General features: G+C 52.0%; 7 protein-coding genes across 7 annotated transcripts; 5 read left to right on the plus strand and 2 right to left on the minus strand.

Annotated features, from left to right (window-relative positions):
* Window positions 1–212: 212 nt before the first annotated feature.
* F5Z01DRAFT_686952 (uncharacterized protein) lies at window positions 213–2,034 on the minus strand (the record flags this gene model as incomplete). The annotated part of the gene is made up of 2 exons (XM_046265996.1): window positions 213–1,633; window positions 1,717–2,034. The coding sequence occupies 2 exons, from the start codon at window positions 2,032–2,034 to the stop codon at window positions 329–331; spliced, it is 1,623 nt and encodes a 540-aa protein (XP_046118261.1). The 3' UTR covers window positions 213–328.
* A 525-nt stretch (window positions 2,035–2,559) lies between these two features.
* F5Z01DRAFT_686958 (cytochrome P450) lies at window positions 2,560–4,882 on the plus strand (the record flags this gene model as incomplete). Its single annotated transcript, XM_046265997.1, has 8 exons — window positions 2,560–2,974; window positions 3,070–3,201; window positions 3,277–3,326; window positions 3,397–3,617; window positions 3,683–3,748; window positions 3,815–4,319; window positions 4,411–4,571; window positions 4,652–4,882. 8 exons carry the CDS (start codon window positions 2,560–2,562, stop codon window positions 4,815–4,817), a joined length of 1,716 nt encoding a protein of 571 aa, XP_046118262.1. The 3' UTR covers window positions 4,818–4,882.
* A 1,413-nt stretch (window positions 4,883–6,295) lies between these two features.
* On the plus strand, window positions 6,296–7,669 carry F5Z01DRAFT_636416 (uncharacterized protein; the record flags this gene model as incomplete). The annotated part of the gene is made up of 1 exon (XM_046262209.1): window positions 6,296–7,669. One exon carries the CDS (start codon window positions 6,296–6,298, stop codon window positions 7,667–7,669), a length of 1,374 nt encoding a protein of 457 aa, XP_046118263.1.
* Window positions 7,670–8,509: 840 nt separating this feature from the next.
* F5Z01DRAFT_655157 (uncharacterized protein) lies at window positions 8,510–9,238 on the plus strand. The gene is made up of 2 exons (XM_046263475.1): window positions 8,510–8,745; window positions 8,813–9,238. The coding sequence occupies exons 1-2, from the start codon at window positions 8,532–8,534 to the stop codon at window positions 8,992–8,994; spliced, it is 396 nt and encodes a 131-aa protein (XP_046118264.1). The 5' UTR covers window positions 8,510–8,531; the 3' UTR covers window positions 8,995–9,238.
* Window positions 9,239–9,759: 521 nt separating this feature from the next.
* F5Z01DRAFT_743238 (family 32 glycosyltransferase) lies at window positions 9,760–11,632 on the minus strand (the record flags this gene model as incomplete). Its single annotated transcript, XM_046266891.1, has 4 exons — window positions 9,760–10,450; window positions 10,509–10,628; window positions 11,439–11,522; window positions 11,592–11,632. The coding sequence occupies 4 exons, from the start codon at window positions 11,630–11,632 to the stop codon at window positions 9,760–9,762; spliced, it is 936 nt and encodes a 311-aa protein (XP_046118265.1).
* A 514-nt stretch (window positions 11,633–12,146) lies between these two features.
* On the plus strand, window positions 12,147–13,127 carry F5Z01DRAFT_750249 (uncharacterized protein; the record flags this gene model as incomplete). Its single annotated transcript, XM_046267014.1, has 1 exon — window positions 12,147–13,127. The coding sequence occupies one exon, from the start codon at window positions 12,147–12,149 to the stop codon at window positions 12,948–12,950; it is 804 nt and encodes a 267-aa protein (XP_046118266.1). The 3' UTR covers window positions 12,951–13,127.
* Window positions 13,128–13,291: 164 nt separating this feature from the next.
* F5Z01DRAFT_750250 (uncharacterized protein) lies at window positions 13,292–14,780 on the plus strand (the record flags this gene model as incomplete). Its single annotated transcript, XM_046267015.1, has 2 exons — window positions 13,292–14,327; window positions 14,352–14,780. 2 exons carry the CDS (start codon window positions 13,292–13,294, stop codon window positions 14,465–14,467), a joined length of 1,152 nt encoding a protein of 383 aa, XP_046118267.1. The 3' UTR covers window positions 14,468–14,780.
* Window positions 14,781–14,825: the final 45 nt, after the last annotated feature.

Raw genomic sequence — 14,825 nt, forward strand, 5'->3', positions numbered from 1 at the left:
ATTTCTTTACTATCGGGTTCTATTTCCTTTGAGATTCCAGACTGTATCGTGCAATGAATATACATGGATTTGTCTTTAAAGTCACCCCCTATCTATAAGACTACCCAGCAGGCAACAAACCCGGGAAATGGTTATGATGACCTGAATATCACAACACCGGGGCACATCTTGCTCGAGGGCTGTAGCAAGGGCCTAGGCTGGGAAGATACAGGGCCCTGTTCTTGTCGTTGGCGGAACTGATGTCACGCCGACTTGTTGTCGAGCTGTAGCATTTGCATACTATCCATGACTGTGTCTGTGCCTGGGCGTAGGTCGACAAATCCATTGTCTACGTGTTGGCTGCCGATCGCTGGAATTCCGCCTGTATCAAGTCCCACGTTTCTCGCCTCAAGTAAGCGTGGAGCCAGTGGTTGCCGCCTTTGTCCTTGCCATAGATCACAAAGGTGTCGCGGGGGTTGTCAGTGACGCTCAAGGTGGTGCCCCAGTACATCACTGGTCTTCCCGGCCCTGGCCCATCTGCTTCAGCATTCCTCGCGTGCATGTCGGACTTGCTATTCCCCGTGTCGACCAGAGCAGTTGGACCGAGATCAGCTGCATCCAGAAATCTGGCGTTTGTCCAGTTCGTAAAGGCCATGATTCGCGAATCCCACCTTGCGAATAGTGGCATCATACCCATCTTGGTGAACCACTGTCGTGCCAGACGCATGAGTCGGCGGGCCTGGGCATCACTAGTTTGCTCTACAATGGCTTGGCGCATGCGCAGAGCGATCTGGCCTGTCGTGGCGGTGGACGCCTCATCCTTCGATAAGACGACGGTGGCCGGCAGGATCAGATTCTGCAGATATGTCTGCCCGGGAGTAAAAGTGGCCTTGAGACGTCTTCGGAGGTCGAAGACGTTGCAAATTGCCGCACTGCAGTTCCTCCATGAGCTTGATCTGATGACCATGCGAGAGCCCCAGGCTGTAATCAGGTCACCGTCACTGACGAACGGGACCACGTCATCATTCACCTTCTTTAGTTCCAACTCGAAGCCCTGACGCAAAGTCTTTATATAGCTCGCAGGGAGGTAGATGTGCCGCGTCTCGATGGATCGACAAGTCATGACATCCCACATGTAGCGAGCCATGAAGGATATCAAGGAGATGGCCCCGGTCTGTTGGCGTTCTAGAACAAACTCCCCCAGCGAAGCTTCCTTGTCAAGGGCTGTCCCAACACCGTCAAGCACGTCATGCTGAGTGCCCTGAAGAGGCTTCACAAGATGAACCTTGCCAGACACAAGATTGGCCCATGCTTTGAGAAGCTCTGACGTACCCATGGCGTCGGCGAGCGAGTGCGGAAAGGTAAACCCAAGCAGCGTTGCGTCTGCGAAAGACGTTACGTGGAGACACAGCAGAGGCTCGTCGTTCTCCCAGTAATGCTTGATATTATTAGGGAGATGAGCAGGCGAAGCGAAAGACCGGAACGCGCGGCATCCCTCCTGCACAGATGGTGTAGATCCTGTCGGTCTGGGCAGTTGTGATGCGAGAGGGTGGGAATCGATTTTGGCGTTGCCGCAATCGACGTGGGAGAATCTCACTGCCGGGCGGGATCTGCTGAAGCTTCTGGGTACGTGAATCTCGAGCTTTCCCTTGCTCTGCACAAAAGCACATGTCATTAGCGTACGCGCTTACATCTGGCCCCCTGGAGACCCAACGGCGGATGGGCGTAGCTACTCACAGTCACTCGGAGCCGGCCTCCAAGTTTCTCCCACCCGGGCATCTCCACCAGCTGGAGCAGACCTTTGTGAAGCTTTGCCGCATCGAGAACCTCGTTGTAGCGGAATGTGTAGTTGATAATAGACGAACGTACAATGGCAGCCTGGTCTACAAAGTGGACGGGCAAGACCTTGTCATCAACTCGCGGATTATCCTTATTTTTGGACACCGCCTCTTTGACGGCGACGTGCTCTGTATCGCCATGTAAGTTTTGAGGCTTGCGGACATGATAAAGCCTCCATAACAGTATCAGCGAGAGGAAGAGTGGTATTTTCATCATCTTAGGCAGTAGTAGCGTTCGTGAATCGGTGGGATAGTTCAAGGTGCGCCTTCGTCTCGTTGCACCAGACACTTGAACTCAATAGCTCTAACATTTTTTAAGTTACCCTCTCAGCTATGTGGCAAGCGTCTGCAACATGCTGAATGATCATCATCATCGTATCGCACCAATCAAGCAATTTGCTGCTGAGAACGAAATCCCAAAACAGCAGCGCCGCGATTTTGCCGAACAGCCTATCTGAATGTTACCTAGAGGGGATTTCCTCTTCTAGCATGTCCGAGTCCCGACGAACAGGCGAATAGCCCGATTACTCGGAGTCCTAGGATACCGAGATACTTGCCCCAACACTCCCACCACAGAGTCCATAGGCAAGCGCTCTCATGCGCTCCATATTTACATACTCTCTCATCGGAGCATACAGTAACCTTGACCTTGCGTTGGATATCGACTGAATATTTGATCCCTAGTTTTTTTTGCGTATCTTTCACAGCTCAAACCAAAGCCACGACTTGAGAGACCCTCGATATGGAGAAGATCAACCTGCCTCTGGGCCTGGCCACCGAGAAGGGGATTCTCACATGGGGGAACGTCTCGGCAACGACTAACGCAGTGCTCCGATATGGGCTCCGGCGCGCCACTACATTTGCGCTAGATGCCAAGGACAAGACATTTGAGGCTGCACACTCAGTCGGAATCAAGTTGGCCGAGGGCAAGTTTGGAGAAATCGACGGGGCGGATATTACAAATGTTGTCTCTGTCATCCTCGGCTTATACTTTGCCTACGTATCTGGCTTGGTATTCTACCGCTTATATCTGCACCCATTGGCGAAGTTTCCCGGTTACAAGATCTGCGCCGCTTGCGAGTGGTACGAGTTCTACTGCTATATTGTGAAGGGCGGACAATGGGGAAACGAAGTCCGAAAGATGCATGAGAAATATGGCAAGCAACTCCCCGAGTCTCACCTACACAGCGACCAAGTCACTGAAATCCAATTTCGTTTGATCGTGGATCACTAATAGCATTTGGTTTCGTAGGCCCTATTGTACGCACGAGCCCTTGGGAGCTTTCTGTCCGCGATCCGGTATTTTACGAGCAGCTATATGTTACTGCTGCAAAACGCAAGACGGATATGTGGCCCAGAGGTAGAGAAGGAAACGGATTTGACGGTAAGCCTCCCAGCCTGATGTTGGTATACTTCATGTTCCCGACGAGGATCGGTCTAACATGGTTCTTGCGAAAAGACTCGCATCACTTGTCGGTTTCTCATGACCTTCACCGTATACGGAGAAAAGTATGTGAAGCCCAGAGATGACTTCATCCCCAAGAGAACAGGACAGGTTCCTAACGCAATCCATTCGTAGCATTTGGAGCCATTTTTTTCTCGCCAGGGCATCACCCGCATTGAGAACCGGATCGCTGAGCTCGTCATGAAAATGGACGACAGATTGGTGGGCCTCAAGGGATCTGGTGCTATTATTCCAGTGGACACTATGCTCTGTGCATTGACCGGTGATATTATTGGCCAAGTGTCCAGCGGTACGCAAGCTGGTCTGCTCGACGATCCTGATTTTACTCCTGCATGGTAAGTGGACGATGTTGCTCAAAATAGTGAAGGGGATGATGAAGGCTAAATCGTTGTTCTCCCAGGAAGGACCTTATGATCAAGTCCACCACTATTGCGCCCCTATTTCGATGCTTTCCATGGATCAACAAGTGAGTATCATCTTCCCTATGGAGGACGTGTTTTATGAAGCGCATGCTTATAGTGTGAAAATTCAGGGCTCTGCAGTCCTTGCCTTCCTCAGTCATGGCCAGCGTGTATCCCAAGGGCATCGCTAATATGATGCTGGGCAAGACTGGCCAGCGAAATATCGAAAGGATCAAGTCTGAAATCGCCTCGTCCAAGAAAGATTTGTCAGGCGTCTCCGTCTTCCACCACCTTCTTTCCTCCAACATTCCCGAGACCGAGAAGTCTACAGACCGCCTGCGTGCTGAGTCAATGATCTTGTTGCTGGCTGGAACGCTTGCAGGCGCGCACACTCTGACATTTGTTGTGTTTTACGTTCTTCAGAATCCCCAGATTGAGAAGCAGCTGAGAGCAGAGCTAGCGTCCGTGTTCAAGGACTATCCAAACAAGATGCCTCGTTGGACGGAGCTGGAGAACTTACCTTATCTCAGAGGCACCCTAAAGGAGGCCCTGCGGCTGAACGGTCTCGTCGGAAACCTCGCTCGATGCTCGCCGGACGAAGATATCCTATTCCATCAATGGGTCATCCCCAAGAAGGTCTGTCGCTCCATTCCTGTCTCACTAGGCTTGAACTGCTCTCGAGATCCCCCTTGAATTCATCAATGAACATGAGTCTGAACAACAACAGACCCCGGTTGGCATGTCTATCTACGCTATGCACTATGACCCGAGCATCTTCTCCGAGCCCTGGGCCTTTAAGCCCGAGCGCTGGATCGGGAAGTACAACCCGCAAATGGACCGCAACTTTGTTCCTTTTACTAAAGGCTCACGAAGTTGCCTTGGAATCAAGTAAGCCTGTGCCCAGATCCACCATTCAGTGTGCGGTCTTCAATGAAGAGGGATCGCTAACAAGAGTTCTAATGCCGTAGCCTGGCCTGGGCAGAGATGTACCTCGCCATTGCAGTGCTATTTCGCCCTGGCGGCCCCAAGCTTGTACTTCACGATGCGGACGAGTCTGATATCAAGATCGCCCGTGATTATATTATGGGCTTCCCGAAGGCGGATGCAAAGGATATTTGTATCAAAGTTAAATGAACGCCCCGATGCTACGATTCGAAACTCTATTGCGCACGAGTCTTTCGTTAGGTTATTAGGTTAGGAGGTGCTAGGAAAGCAGTTATGATATCTCACGTGGACCTGGACCATCCTGCATAATGATAGCTTGTTGAGAGCTTTGAACGCAGCTTAACGGCACCGGCATTGAATTGCGAAGACTAGACAATACTAACATACACTTGCTATTGAATCCGAGGAAAGCCATTCGGGCGAGCCACCGTGTCTAAGCAATAGGAGCGCCCGAAGTTGCCTATTTAGGTAATTCGGTGTTCCCCCACTCGATGTTAGTGAGGGAGCGTCACGCAGCTCATTTCTTCTAGACGCCGCAATTGGTCTTTGGACTCTTTGGTATGGAATTGCAGTGCTCTGCAGAGCGAATTATGGGTCTGAATTTTCACGTCTTGAAAATAGCTTCCTAGAGACAAGCATCATTCCGTTGCATCTTGCGCTTCTCCGTGCCTTGTAAAGGACAGGCCTCACTCCAGATACGCCGGCGGTGCTAGTGCAAACTCTTGGCCCGCGATGTTTGCAGTGAGACAGCGGGATGGGCCAAGTCGTACCAGGCACCCAGGTAGCAGCTGCTGGCGACCAGAGCATACAGGGGAGAAGGGCACCTACCTGTAGTCACGAACCAGATGGTCGCGCCCGAGAGGCCGATTACGGTGGTGAAAGAGATCTGTAAATGGAGAAATGCATGGAGACGATGCTCGCCACGGTTGAATTAACACGCATGGGTCAAGGCCCCAGCTATCGCTGCGGCCAAGCAGACCAGCAAGTTCGGTCCCTTGGTCAACGCAGTGGCGGACATCAAGAGCTGACTCCTGCGTCTCAGTGTGAAGGGGCACTAGTCGACGAACCGTACCATCCCCGCCCGGAAAGCCCGATGTTTTGGATTTGCCGTTGCTAGTCTAGTCGGTGCCGAAACCGGGATCGACAAACGGCCCCCTGGACAGCGACCTACCAAAAGGGGAAATATCCAAATATCGCAGCCACAGATTCCGGGGTTGCCCAGGATGAGATTGTGCATGCCCGTCATGAGATTCAAGACTAATCTTTCAATCTACGGTAGCATCATGACGAGAAATATTTGTGAGTAAATCCAACCTACGTCTGTGTCCCAATGCCTGATGGCATCGGAGCGAAGCGGACTTGCCGATATGAGCCAGCCAAAACCCCTTATCGAGCTTGCCGGCGCCGTCATGCAAGTTGTCATCATAACATTAACGGATCGTGTTGCTTGACCATTGACACGAAACTCAGCTTCCTGGAAAGGAAAATTGCCTACTTTCCCTTGCCGGTATCACATCATGCAGGGCATGGGTGTGATTTATGTACTCGTATGACCGCAATTCTGCGCGCATCAAAGTGAGAGTGCTGGTCTTAACGTTTCTGTTGTCTTTATGCTCACTCATGTCACGTCACCACGCGCCACACCTGCCTCCACCTCAGTCGCTTCCATGGCGCACAGCAATTTAGATTCAAACCAGCCTCTCCGGTTTGCCTGCGATCGCTGCCATACGCAGAAGCTGCGCTGTCCTCGGCAGCGGGAGAGGAGTCTTACTCATCCAGACGAGCCCTGCTCACGATGCCGCAAGCACAGCATACCTTGCATCGTCAGTCAGCAAAGGAAGGTCGGACGCCCGCGGAAACTAAAGGCGAAGAAACAACAACCAGAGCAGCGAGAGACATCCAACACACTGCCCGGGGCGGGAACTATGGGATACCACCATGCCGCCGATCCTGCGAGAATCTCGACCGATGGAATGGCCAAGATGCCATTTGAGGCGTTTCCAAACGAGTTTGGCACAATGAGCCTGTCTCCCCTCAATCTCACTGGGGGTCCCTCCGATATGATGGAGTCTCAAGGGCAGCCTATTTCAGATGAGGATGCCTTCGGCCTCGACCGGAGCTCGAGCTTATCTTCGGCAACCTCGAGTTCCAAGACGGATTCTCTGCAGCTTGACAGCCCCAGCGTCTTCCTCAATACTCCAGCATCCTCCACCAAGCCCTTTGAGAGTCCACCAAGCTTTGATCGGGCCCTAGAAGACCTCGCTGACATGGGGCCCCCGCCCACGGTGTCCAGGGGTGCGTTGAGCTATCGAGAGATCTTAGACTTGAACGTGAGGATCCTTGCGTTATGGGAAGAGATCACTTCGGCGACGGACAGTTCGGCTATGCTTCAACATATAGTAGCACTGTCCAAGGACCTGACCAATGCGGCGAGAAGCAGTGTTCCGTACCTGTTCAATTCATCGTCGTCGTCGTCGTCGGCACCGTTGTCTTCATTGTCCTCCGGAAAATATTCGACAATGGACTCCGATGATTATCATGAGCTCAGCTCTGCTTTCAGCCCCAAAAGGTCGCCCAGTCCTGACACTCTAGGCCGACTCTCGTCTCCATCGGCGCACGCAGAATCTATCCCTGACTTTACTGCGATCTTTCAGCTCGCCGGATGCTACGCACAGATTCTTCACCTCTTCGAGGTCACTCTGGACTCGTTGTGGGAGCAGTACGGTGAACCAGAATCGAATCATGGTTTGGATCAAGGCCACGGCATCATTGGGTCCCTCGAGGCCTCCTTGGCAGTCCACACGGTCACATATCTACTAGATCGTCTTCATCGGGCTTTTTCCATGAGTCACTCGCTCACACAAGGTTCTACGTCATTCTGCAGTTCTAGAGAAATGGCGACCAGACGGGTCCTGACGGGCAGCGCAAAAGTGACGGGTGGGTTGATAGGGCGTGGGCTGGCTGAGATGGAGGAGCTCGAGGAACGACTGGCCAGTAGGTCAAAGCAGCTACAGCAGAATATCAACCGGTGTGATGTGTAGAGCAGTTGGGAGACCGGTTGATATTCTACTGTAGCAGCTTCGACCCACGAAGATGAGCGGCTATACAGAGCTCTTTAAGTAGGCTTGACATATATCTGCGTTTCTCAGATCGAGTGTACATAGACATCCTAAGCAGACAACCGAAATGGACCCATGAAAATGGATTCACTGTGCCGTGTTTTCTTCATGGCCATCATATTTGCAGCCCAAGAAATAGTCCTTGCACGCCGGCAGCCCAAAGACGAATCTATGGACGGGGACCCTGCTCACATCACCACTTTGCGGCACAGGGTTTCTGAAAGCTGCCGGCAGGCCAAGCTTTGGCGCGTGGGGGCCGTGATCTGTAACATGCCTTCGAGTCGTCACTCGATCACGACAAGCTGCCTCCAAGTTCAAGCTGGTGGAAGCATTCAGCTGTTGGAGATAGGTACAAGGCGATGTTGGGACAGGAGTGAGCCTCGATGAACAGAGCCTATTGCGTGGGATAGAAGAACTAGACGGGATCCCGTATTTTTCACTGGGTATGGTCGTATGTGCTCAGGCAGCTCGAGTTTAGTGATCACGTCGAGGGGAAGAACAGGGCTATTCGCTCTGAAATGCAGCGTCGCAAGTTTAGTTAGCGAAGACACCGGTAGGCTCTGCCGATACCGAAGCCTGCCAAGCTGAGCATCTTGCGGCGACGCCTTGCTCAGTCCGACTGCATGTGTCGACCTGTTATCCGTGGACGAACAGCGGTGCCTCCCCAACCGTCAAAGTGTCTTGCCACGTGTCCCTGCAGGTAGGCGGTTGCACTAGGGCCACGGCCCAGGCATCTTTCCACTTCTCAAACGTACATATATCCAGATACAAAACGACATTCACCATGTCAGTGGTTCAGAGCGACACTGAGGAAGGCCCGACGGCACGTGTGAATCGGTCTAGAGACCCTCTTACTTCTTTTCTCATACATACACGAGGCGAGGAGGGTGCAGACGTGGAAGCTAGGCTACATCTTCAGAGTCTCAGGCACAATTATCACCACGGCGTAATGAACGGCATTGCCCACGAGTATGCCTATGGCACTTGGGGCTTTATCGGTGAGTTAGCTCTGCCTGTTGACGCTCCGTTTAGTGAGTACTCAGGCACGACTGACGCAATCTAAAGTACTACGCATCGTCTACACGCCAGAGTCAGACCACCTCTTTCCCCAGGCTATCAAAAAACTCAAGAAATGGGTGCATTGTGAGCTCCACGCGCCGCGATTTTGTGGGTGTGGCGCCTACGGCGAATCCAGGAAGATGCCAAACCCCGTTTACAATACGAGCTGTGGAAGCGCTTTCACCTAGACGTGGTGGAAGATCGAGCTTTGTTACAGTGCGATGATCCCACACCAAAAAAAGATCAGACCCGGCTAAGCAACTTCTTCCGGGGATGGGTCGCGTCCAAGGAAAATGCGTCCGACTGCTCCTATAACCCACGATTCTTAGACTTCATTCTTATCGACAACGAGTCAATGCAGTCCCTCGTCGGGCTTTCCGACGAGACACCACCCCTCAAGGTATTTTCCACCAGGAAAGAGGCTGCCGAATGGCCTGGGTGGTCTAAGGTGGATCCCTTCGTGTGGCTGCTTGATAGTCGCGGCGGTTTGATGTCGCAAGAGGAGAAGGACAACTGCTACTATCAGGGCAAGACCCTAGTCAAGCTAGGAATAAGAGACATTCGATCAGCTTGGTTTCGTAGGCAGAATAGATCTGGAGAGGTGGAAGGTCTGCCTTATCGCGGGGGAGACGGTCCATACTCGGACTATCTCTTGCAGTGGTAGAAGCATGATTGATATTGATGTTGTGCCAGGCGGTACTTTGTGGGTCGAAGTACAAACTTCTGACGTGCGGTCAGTCCTGCCTGTTGACCTTCTGCGTACATTTTAGGCCTTGTGCGGCGCTTTCGGCGCAGATAGGAAAAGAAACCCGGGAAGTCGACGATGCGGAGCACTCTGGCAGTCTGATTCGCCCCACGCTAACAACTGATATTGTGACTGTGTGGTTCCGAGGGCAATCATTTAGTATATGCAAGAAATCCATTATATATACGCTGCAGAACGAAAGAACTCCTTAGTCCCCTCTCCAAGAGCCCCGGAAAAGGTGACGCATCAAAGCCGCCGACGGGATACTCCCATCATTCGTGCTATGCGAATGTGGCTGACCCATCCCAAATCCGTCAATTGTTAGGACGAGGATATCACCGAATAGTGTCGGCTCCTTCAGGAAAGAGAGGTCTTTCGTTGTGTTCAGAGATGGGTCGAAGGCTTGCAGATGCTCAAAGACAACGTCGGTCCAAGCTGCCGGTCCAGTCGAGTTCATAACTTCGAAACTCGAGGGGTGAAGGTCTGCCACAGCTTTCTGTCCATCCGTGCCATTCGTGAGCTCAGCCACTGAGCTTAGTACGCGGGCCACCATGGTCTCGAAAACGGGGTGACCTGGGGCTGCGGCTATTGTCCATTGACAGAATTGGACCCAGTGGGAGATATCAGCCCACATACCGCCATCACGGCGATCGAATTCGATACCCACGACGAGCCGGACTTGATCTCGAAGATAGGGAGGGATCCATTCCCTGATTCCCTTGATGGCCACCGTGTCGGTGTCCGTATAGACACCACCGTGGGTATGGAGGAGACTATAGCGTAGTAGATCAGACTTCATGCCCACATTCTGCAACTCCTCAAAAGCTCTCTGTGCTTGGGGGTGGTAAAGGGTGTTCTCCTGCATGAGCAATTGGGCGCCTTCCGCACCAACAAGTGTACTTGATGAAGGTGTCAGCCCTATTACCAATATGCTGCTGCGTGAATCTCACAACTTACTAGTTGAAATCTGGATTAAGGGCCAACCAAGACGCCGTATCCTGCAGGTTCCCAGGCTCAATGGGACCGCTTGATCCGGATTTAGGGAGCATGATTTGCCATATTTGCGGTGGGATTAAGCTCCGGGAGATGGATGAGACTTCGATCGTGGTCTGGTGTTTTGACGCAACCGCGTGGAAGCTTTCTATCGCAAGGTCCCGCGACAGCCACAGGGCGGACACCACGAGTAGCAAAGCGGCGCTGATGCAAATGATCCGGAGGCGACGAGGGCTAATGTGATCAGAATGCCACGGTTTGCGTAGTTCCAGGACACTCTGTCGTCCAAGGAAGTTCATTGTGACTTGGTGCACTGAGAGTTGAGTGTGACGACAAGAAGAAGAGTTACACAGCACGAGAAGAGAAATGCGGACAGGATAATTACATGTAATGTTGGATCAGTCTTGGGCGAGTTCCAGACATCCAGTCCATATGCGTGTGAAGCATTCCGCACGGTGTTGCGGCGCTGGGACTCAAGGGAGGCATGTCGGAGCCTGGTCCAGCTGACCAATTGACTGTAAACAATAAGCGATCCGTACCGCTCTCCTCACATCGCAGAATCTAGGCGCAAATTCGCCTGCAGGGGTTATCGCCAAATTCACCACGAATCTAACGGGCGCCAAACACCCCTGAGCCATTGGGCTATCTCCACACAGTCGTCCGAGCTCAGGGCACTGTGGTCACAACTCGAAGCATGGGGTATCAAACTATTATCCGCAAGTCTATGAAATGTCAACGCGACTCAGCGAATTACCAGCTTACATATTTCAAGGTGCCACCCAAGTCGGTCATTGAGACATCAACCACGCCTGAGTCAACAGCCGAGACAGCAACTAAGACAGCAATCCCAAAGACTGCAGATAAGACAACAACAGAGAATGTCGCCCAGGAAACCAATCCAGGCGTTGAGGAGTCCTCGGCGAAGCAGTTCTCGACTGGAACTGTCGCTGGCATCGCCGTTGGTGCCGCTGCTGCTGTCTTGATATTGTGCATTGCTGGGTTCATACTATATCGAAAAAGACGGACTAATAAGACACCTGCACACACTGACGTGAACGAGGATATTCGGTTCTTCGGCGCACAAGCATATCATTACCCGGCTACCAGCGCACCAGCATATTCACACCAAGTGCATCAACTCGAGGCGCCTGATTACGAGAACCGAGGTCAGAAGAATAATGTCTGGGAACTTCATGGTTAGCATGTGTCAACAGGGGGGCGAATCATTGTTTCTATATTCTACTATCTTTGATTTAAGATTGTGGGAGAGTAAAGACAATGATTGCTGGCCTGAAGATCGAATGAGCTTTTTCGAGAGATCCAGTTGCCCCCTAATTATACACCCCCTACCTTATATAACATGTTTACCTATATTATACACTCACTATGGGCTCGGAAAGGACATATGTACTACAAACCTTTATATAAGAGTAAGCTGCTAACGCGGCAGCCCACGAGATTTAGCCTATTATCTTATACTCTAGTATAACCCCGCTTCCCTTAGAGCTGATATTTCTCTCCCTTCTTATTTCTTATTTTTTATTAGTAGATATACTTTCGTCACCCCGCCGGCTACTCTCGGTCTTTTCTTCAGTAAACACAATGACAATTCCGTCGCTCCCCTTTACATTCGGTGACTTTTTTCGCTACCCTAAGCACTCTCAGCCCGCAGTCCATGATTACCTACGCATACCAACCCTCGAGTGCATCACAGAACTCCATGCCATCATTAGAACAGGGACATTTCAGCAAATCGAAAGGGCTCTCGAGCGTGCCGGGGTCTCGCCCCGCGCCTCTAGTCTCGCCGTACTCTTCATGGCTATAGAACCGACAACAGGCAACTCACTCATGCACACCGCTGTTATTGCGCAGCGAATCGATGTCATGGACTACCTGCGGGCCTTTAGATCTCACAGACCCGCCGCATACCGGCCGCCTCACTACGCCCTGTGGAGTCACCAGAACCACGACGGTAATACGATGCTCCACTCGGCGGTGCAGTCCGGCCAGAAAGAACTGGTTGTCGCCGTCTTCCAAATATTCCGGGACGGAAATATCGACGAGCTCGACGAATTGCTGCGATCAGAGGAGGCCGATGATTGGGGATTTGATAACGATAATGAAGAGGAATTCCACTTGCGGCTCGGGGAGTTGGTGTTACTTCTTAGAGAAAACGCCAAGGGCAGAAGTGCTGCCGATGAGGCACAGGCGCTTGGCCACACGGATATTGCGACGTGGCTGGAGAGGACAACGCAGCTTGATGATCCTCTGCGGGAGCGGAATGATCCCTCGATTGTGCAGATATGGCGGGAGATTTGCGACGATCACTACGCTTTCTTAGATGAAGGGGCTCAAGACGTCGCCCCTCCTCTCACGACGTGGGGAAGCGGGATGGCATATTCGTAGGTGGCACATTGATACACGCAGCAGAACTTCTCCCGCGTTCCTGAACAATAGAAGGCGAGAGTGCGATAAGTGAATCTAACGGAGCGGTAGTTCCACGTGGATAATCAAGCAATAGCTTGGTCCCGCGCGAGGTTTATTTGGGGCAGGTTAGACTACTAGCTGGAGGTTATACAGGATAAGTTAAAGTGAAGTCTAAGTGGCATGGTCTTTGTCTTCTTATAAGGAAAGGCCGCAGTCCTCTGGTGGTTCCTCTCGCCTTGCATATTTCCACTGATCTTACTTCTTATTCTCCAGAGTCTTTTGCCAACCCCGCGACCCGAGACTTCGCACCCCGCGTTAAGATGGATTCCTTCGCCAAGCTACCTCTAGAGCTCATTCTCCAAGCCCTCACATACCTCAAAGACTATGTTGGGGCCTTCAAGGCTATACAGACATCGCCTGTATTATTTCGCCGAGGTGCGAACTGCGCAAGACTGCACGCAGCCTTCATCAGGAGGCATCTACACGGTAGTGCGGTCCAAGACGCCTTAGCAATCATACAGTTTCCGAGGCAAGCAAGTCAACACGAGAGAGACACACGCCGGGCTGCCTTGATCCAGTCCCACCTTATGACATGGGGTGCCGGTGGGCTCGTTGATCCTTGCAGCGTTGCGCATCCAGACCTCGCAAGATTCAGGGAGCTTCATAGCTTTTGTAGGCGTCTCCGGGCCTACATCGACGATTACCTATCCAAAGCCACGAGCGTCCATTTCGAGTGGGCGTTTCTCTATCTTCCCCGCTGGTCTCATTCCGACTACAGAAAGATCTCCTTCATTAACAAAATCCCAGCAAATATCGGGGATTTTGACGTGGAGGGTTTGAGCGGCCAAGCCTGCCTAAAGATTTACAGAGCCTTTATGCAATACGAGATCCTTTGCAAGGTCTACGGGCCTATCACGGAAGAGTCTCTCCTCGAGGATGATTTGCGTCAAACAAGCTCGAATTCAATCAACCCCGAGCGTCCTCCTTATCTAAGCTCCTGGGATTGGGAGCTTCTTTCGAGATATCGACCAGGCGACCACACCCTGGCTGACGTGTCTTCACTCAAGTGTGTCCGCGAATACATTATCACTCTCTACGAAGGAATGATAAATTATGGATTCCTGTCTAAGATATCATTCGCCTGTAGAGAATATTTTCGGCACATCCTCCCCGATGCTGGCAGTAGCATCCACTCCACAGCCGATTCGCACATGCTCCGACATATCTGGTTATGTGCAGGAGAGCGTTGGCATTCCCCTCCTTCAAGGGCTATAATTGAGGCTGTCGAGAAAATCTTAATCCGTCACCCTTTTTCGTCCATGCCAGGGGGCGGTGATTGGGCGCCAATCAGGAATTGTAAGTGGCTGGACCTACTTATAGCTTTTATGTCCTCCGCAGGGTTCGATGCTGTTCATAGTATCTTAGCTATGGGGGGTGACGACAGCAATGGACTCCTCGAACGCCAATTCTCTGGACTTCCCGAACACTTGCCTTAAACGGGTAACTCGAAACCCCTGGCGAATGGTCGCGGCGTCGGCTGGGTAGCTGACAAAATTACAAGAGCCTCTCGACAGCGGGCATGGGCCTTGTTGAGCGCAGATGAGCGGCGTGGACCGCCACTGCGGCTCTTGTCGCCCGGGATGACGGAACTTGATGCAAGACTTGTCGAAACCGAGTGGATTTGTCAGGGGCCGGACTATCGGCCCTATGACTGTCTCGTTGGGAGAATCTTGCCATTCTGGGGGTAGAAGTCAGAAATTCCTGTTGGGGAAGATTCCATTATTCGCATTGGTCTAAGTGGACGACAAGGATGACACGAACAATGTTAGTGTTTGGGGTCGACGCCAGTTCAAG

The sequence above is a fragment of the Emericellopsis atlantica genome (assembly GCF_019669845.1).
Source record: "Emericellopsis atlantica unplaced genomic scaffold F5Z01scaffold_13, whole genome shotgun sequence".
Classification (NCBI taxonomy): Eukaryota; Fungi; Ascomycota; class Sordariomycetes; order Hypocreales; family Bionectriaceae; genus Emericellopsis; species Emericellopsis atlantica.

Bases quoted from the DNA above. Each gene is read 5' to 3' on its own strand.
- F5Z01DRAFT_655157 (XM_046263475.1), top strand. From the start codon at position 8,532: ATGTCAGTGGTTCAGAGCGACACTGAGGAAGGCCCGACGGCACGTGTG. The intron at 8,746-8,812 runs GTGAGTTAGCTC...CGCAATCTAAAG, and splicing joins TGGCACTTGGGGCTTTATCG to TACTACGCATCGTCTACACG.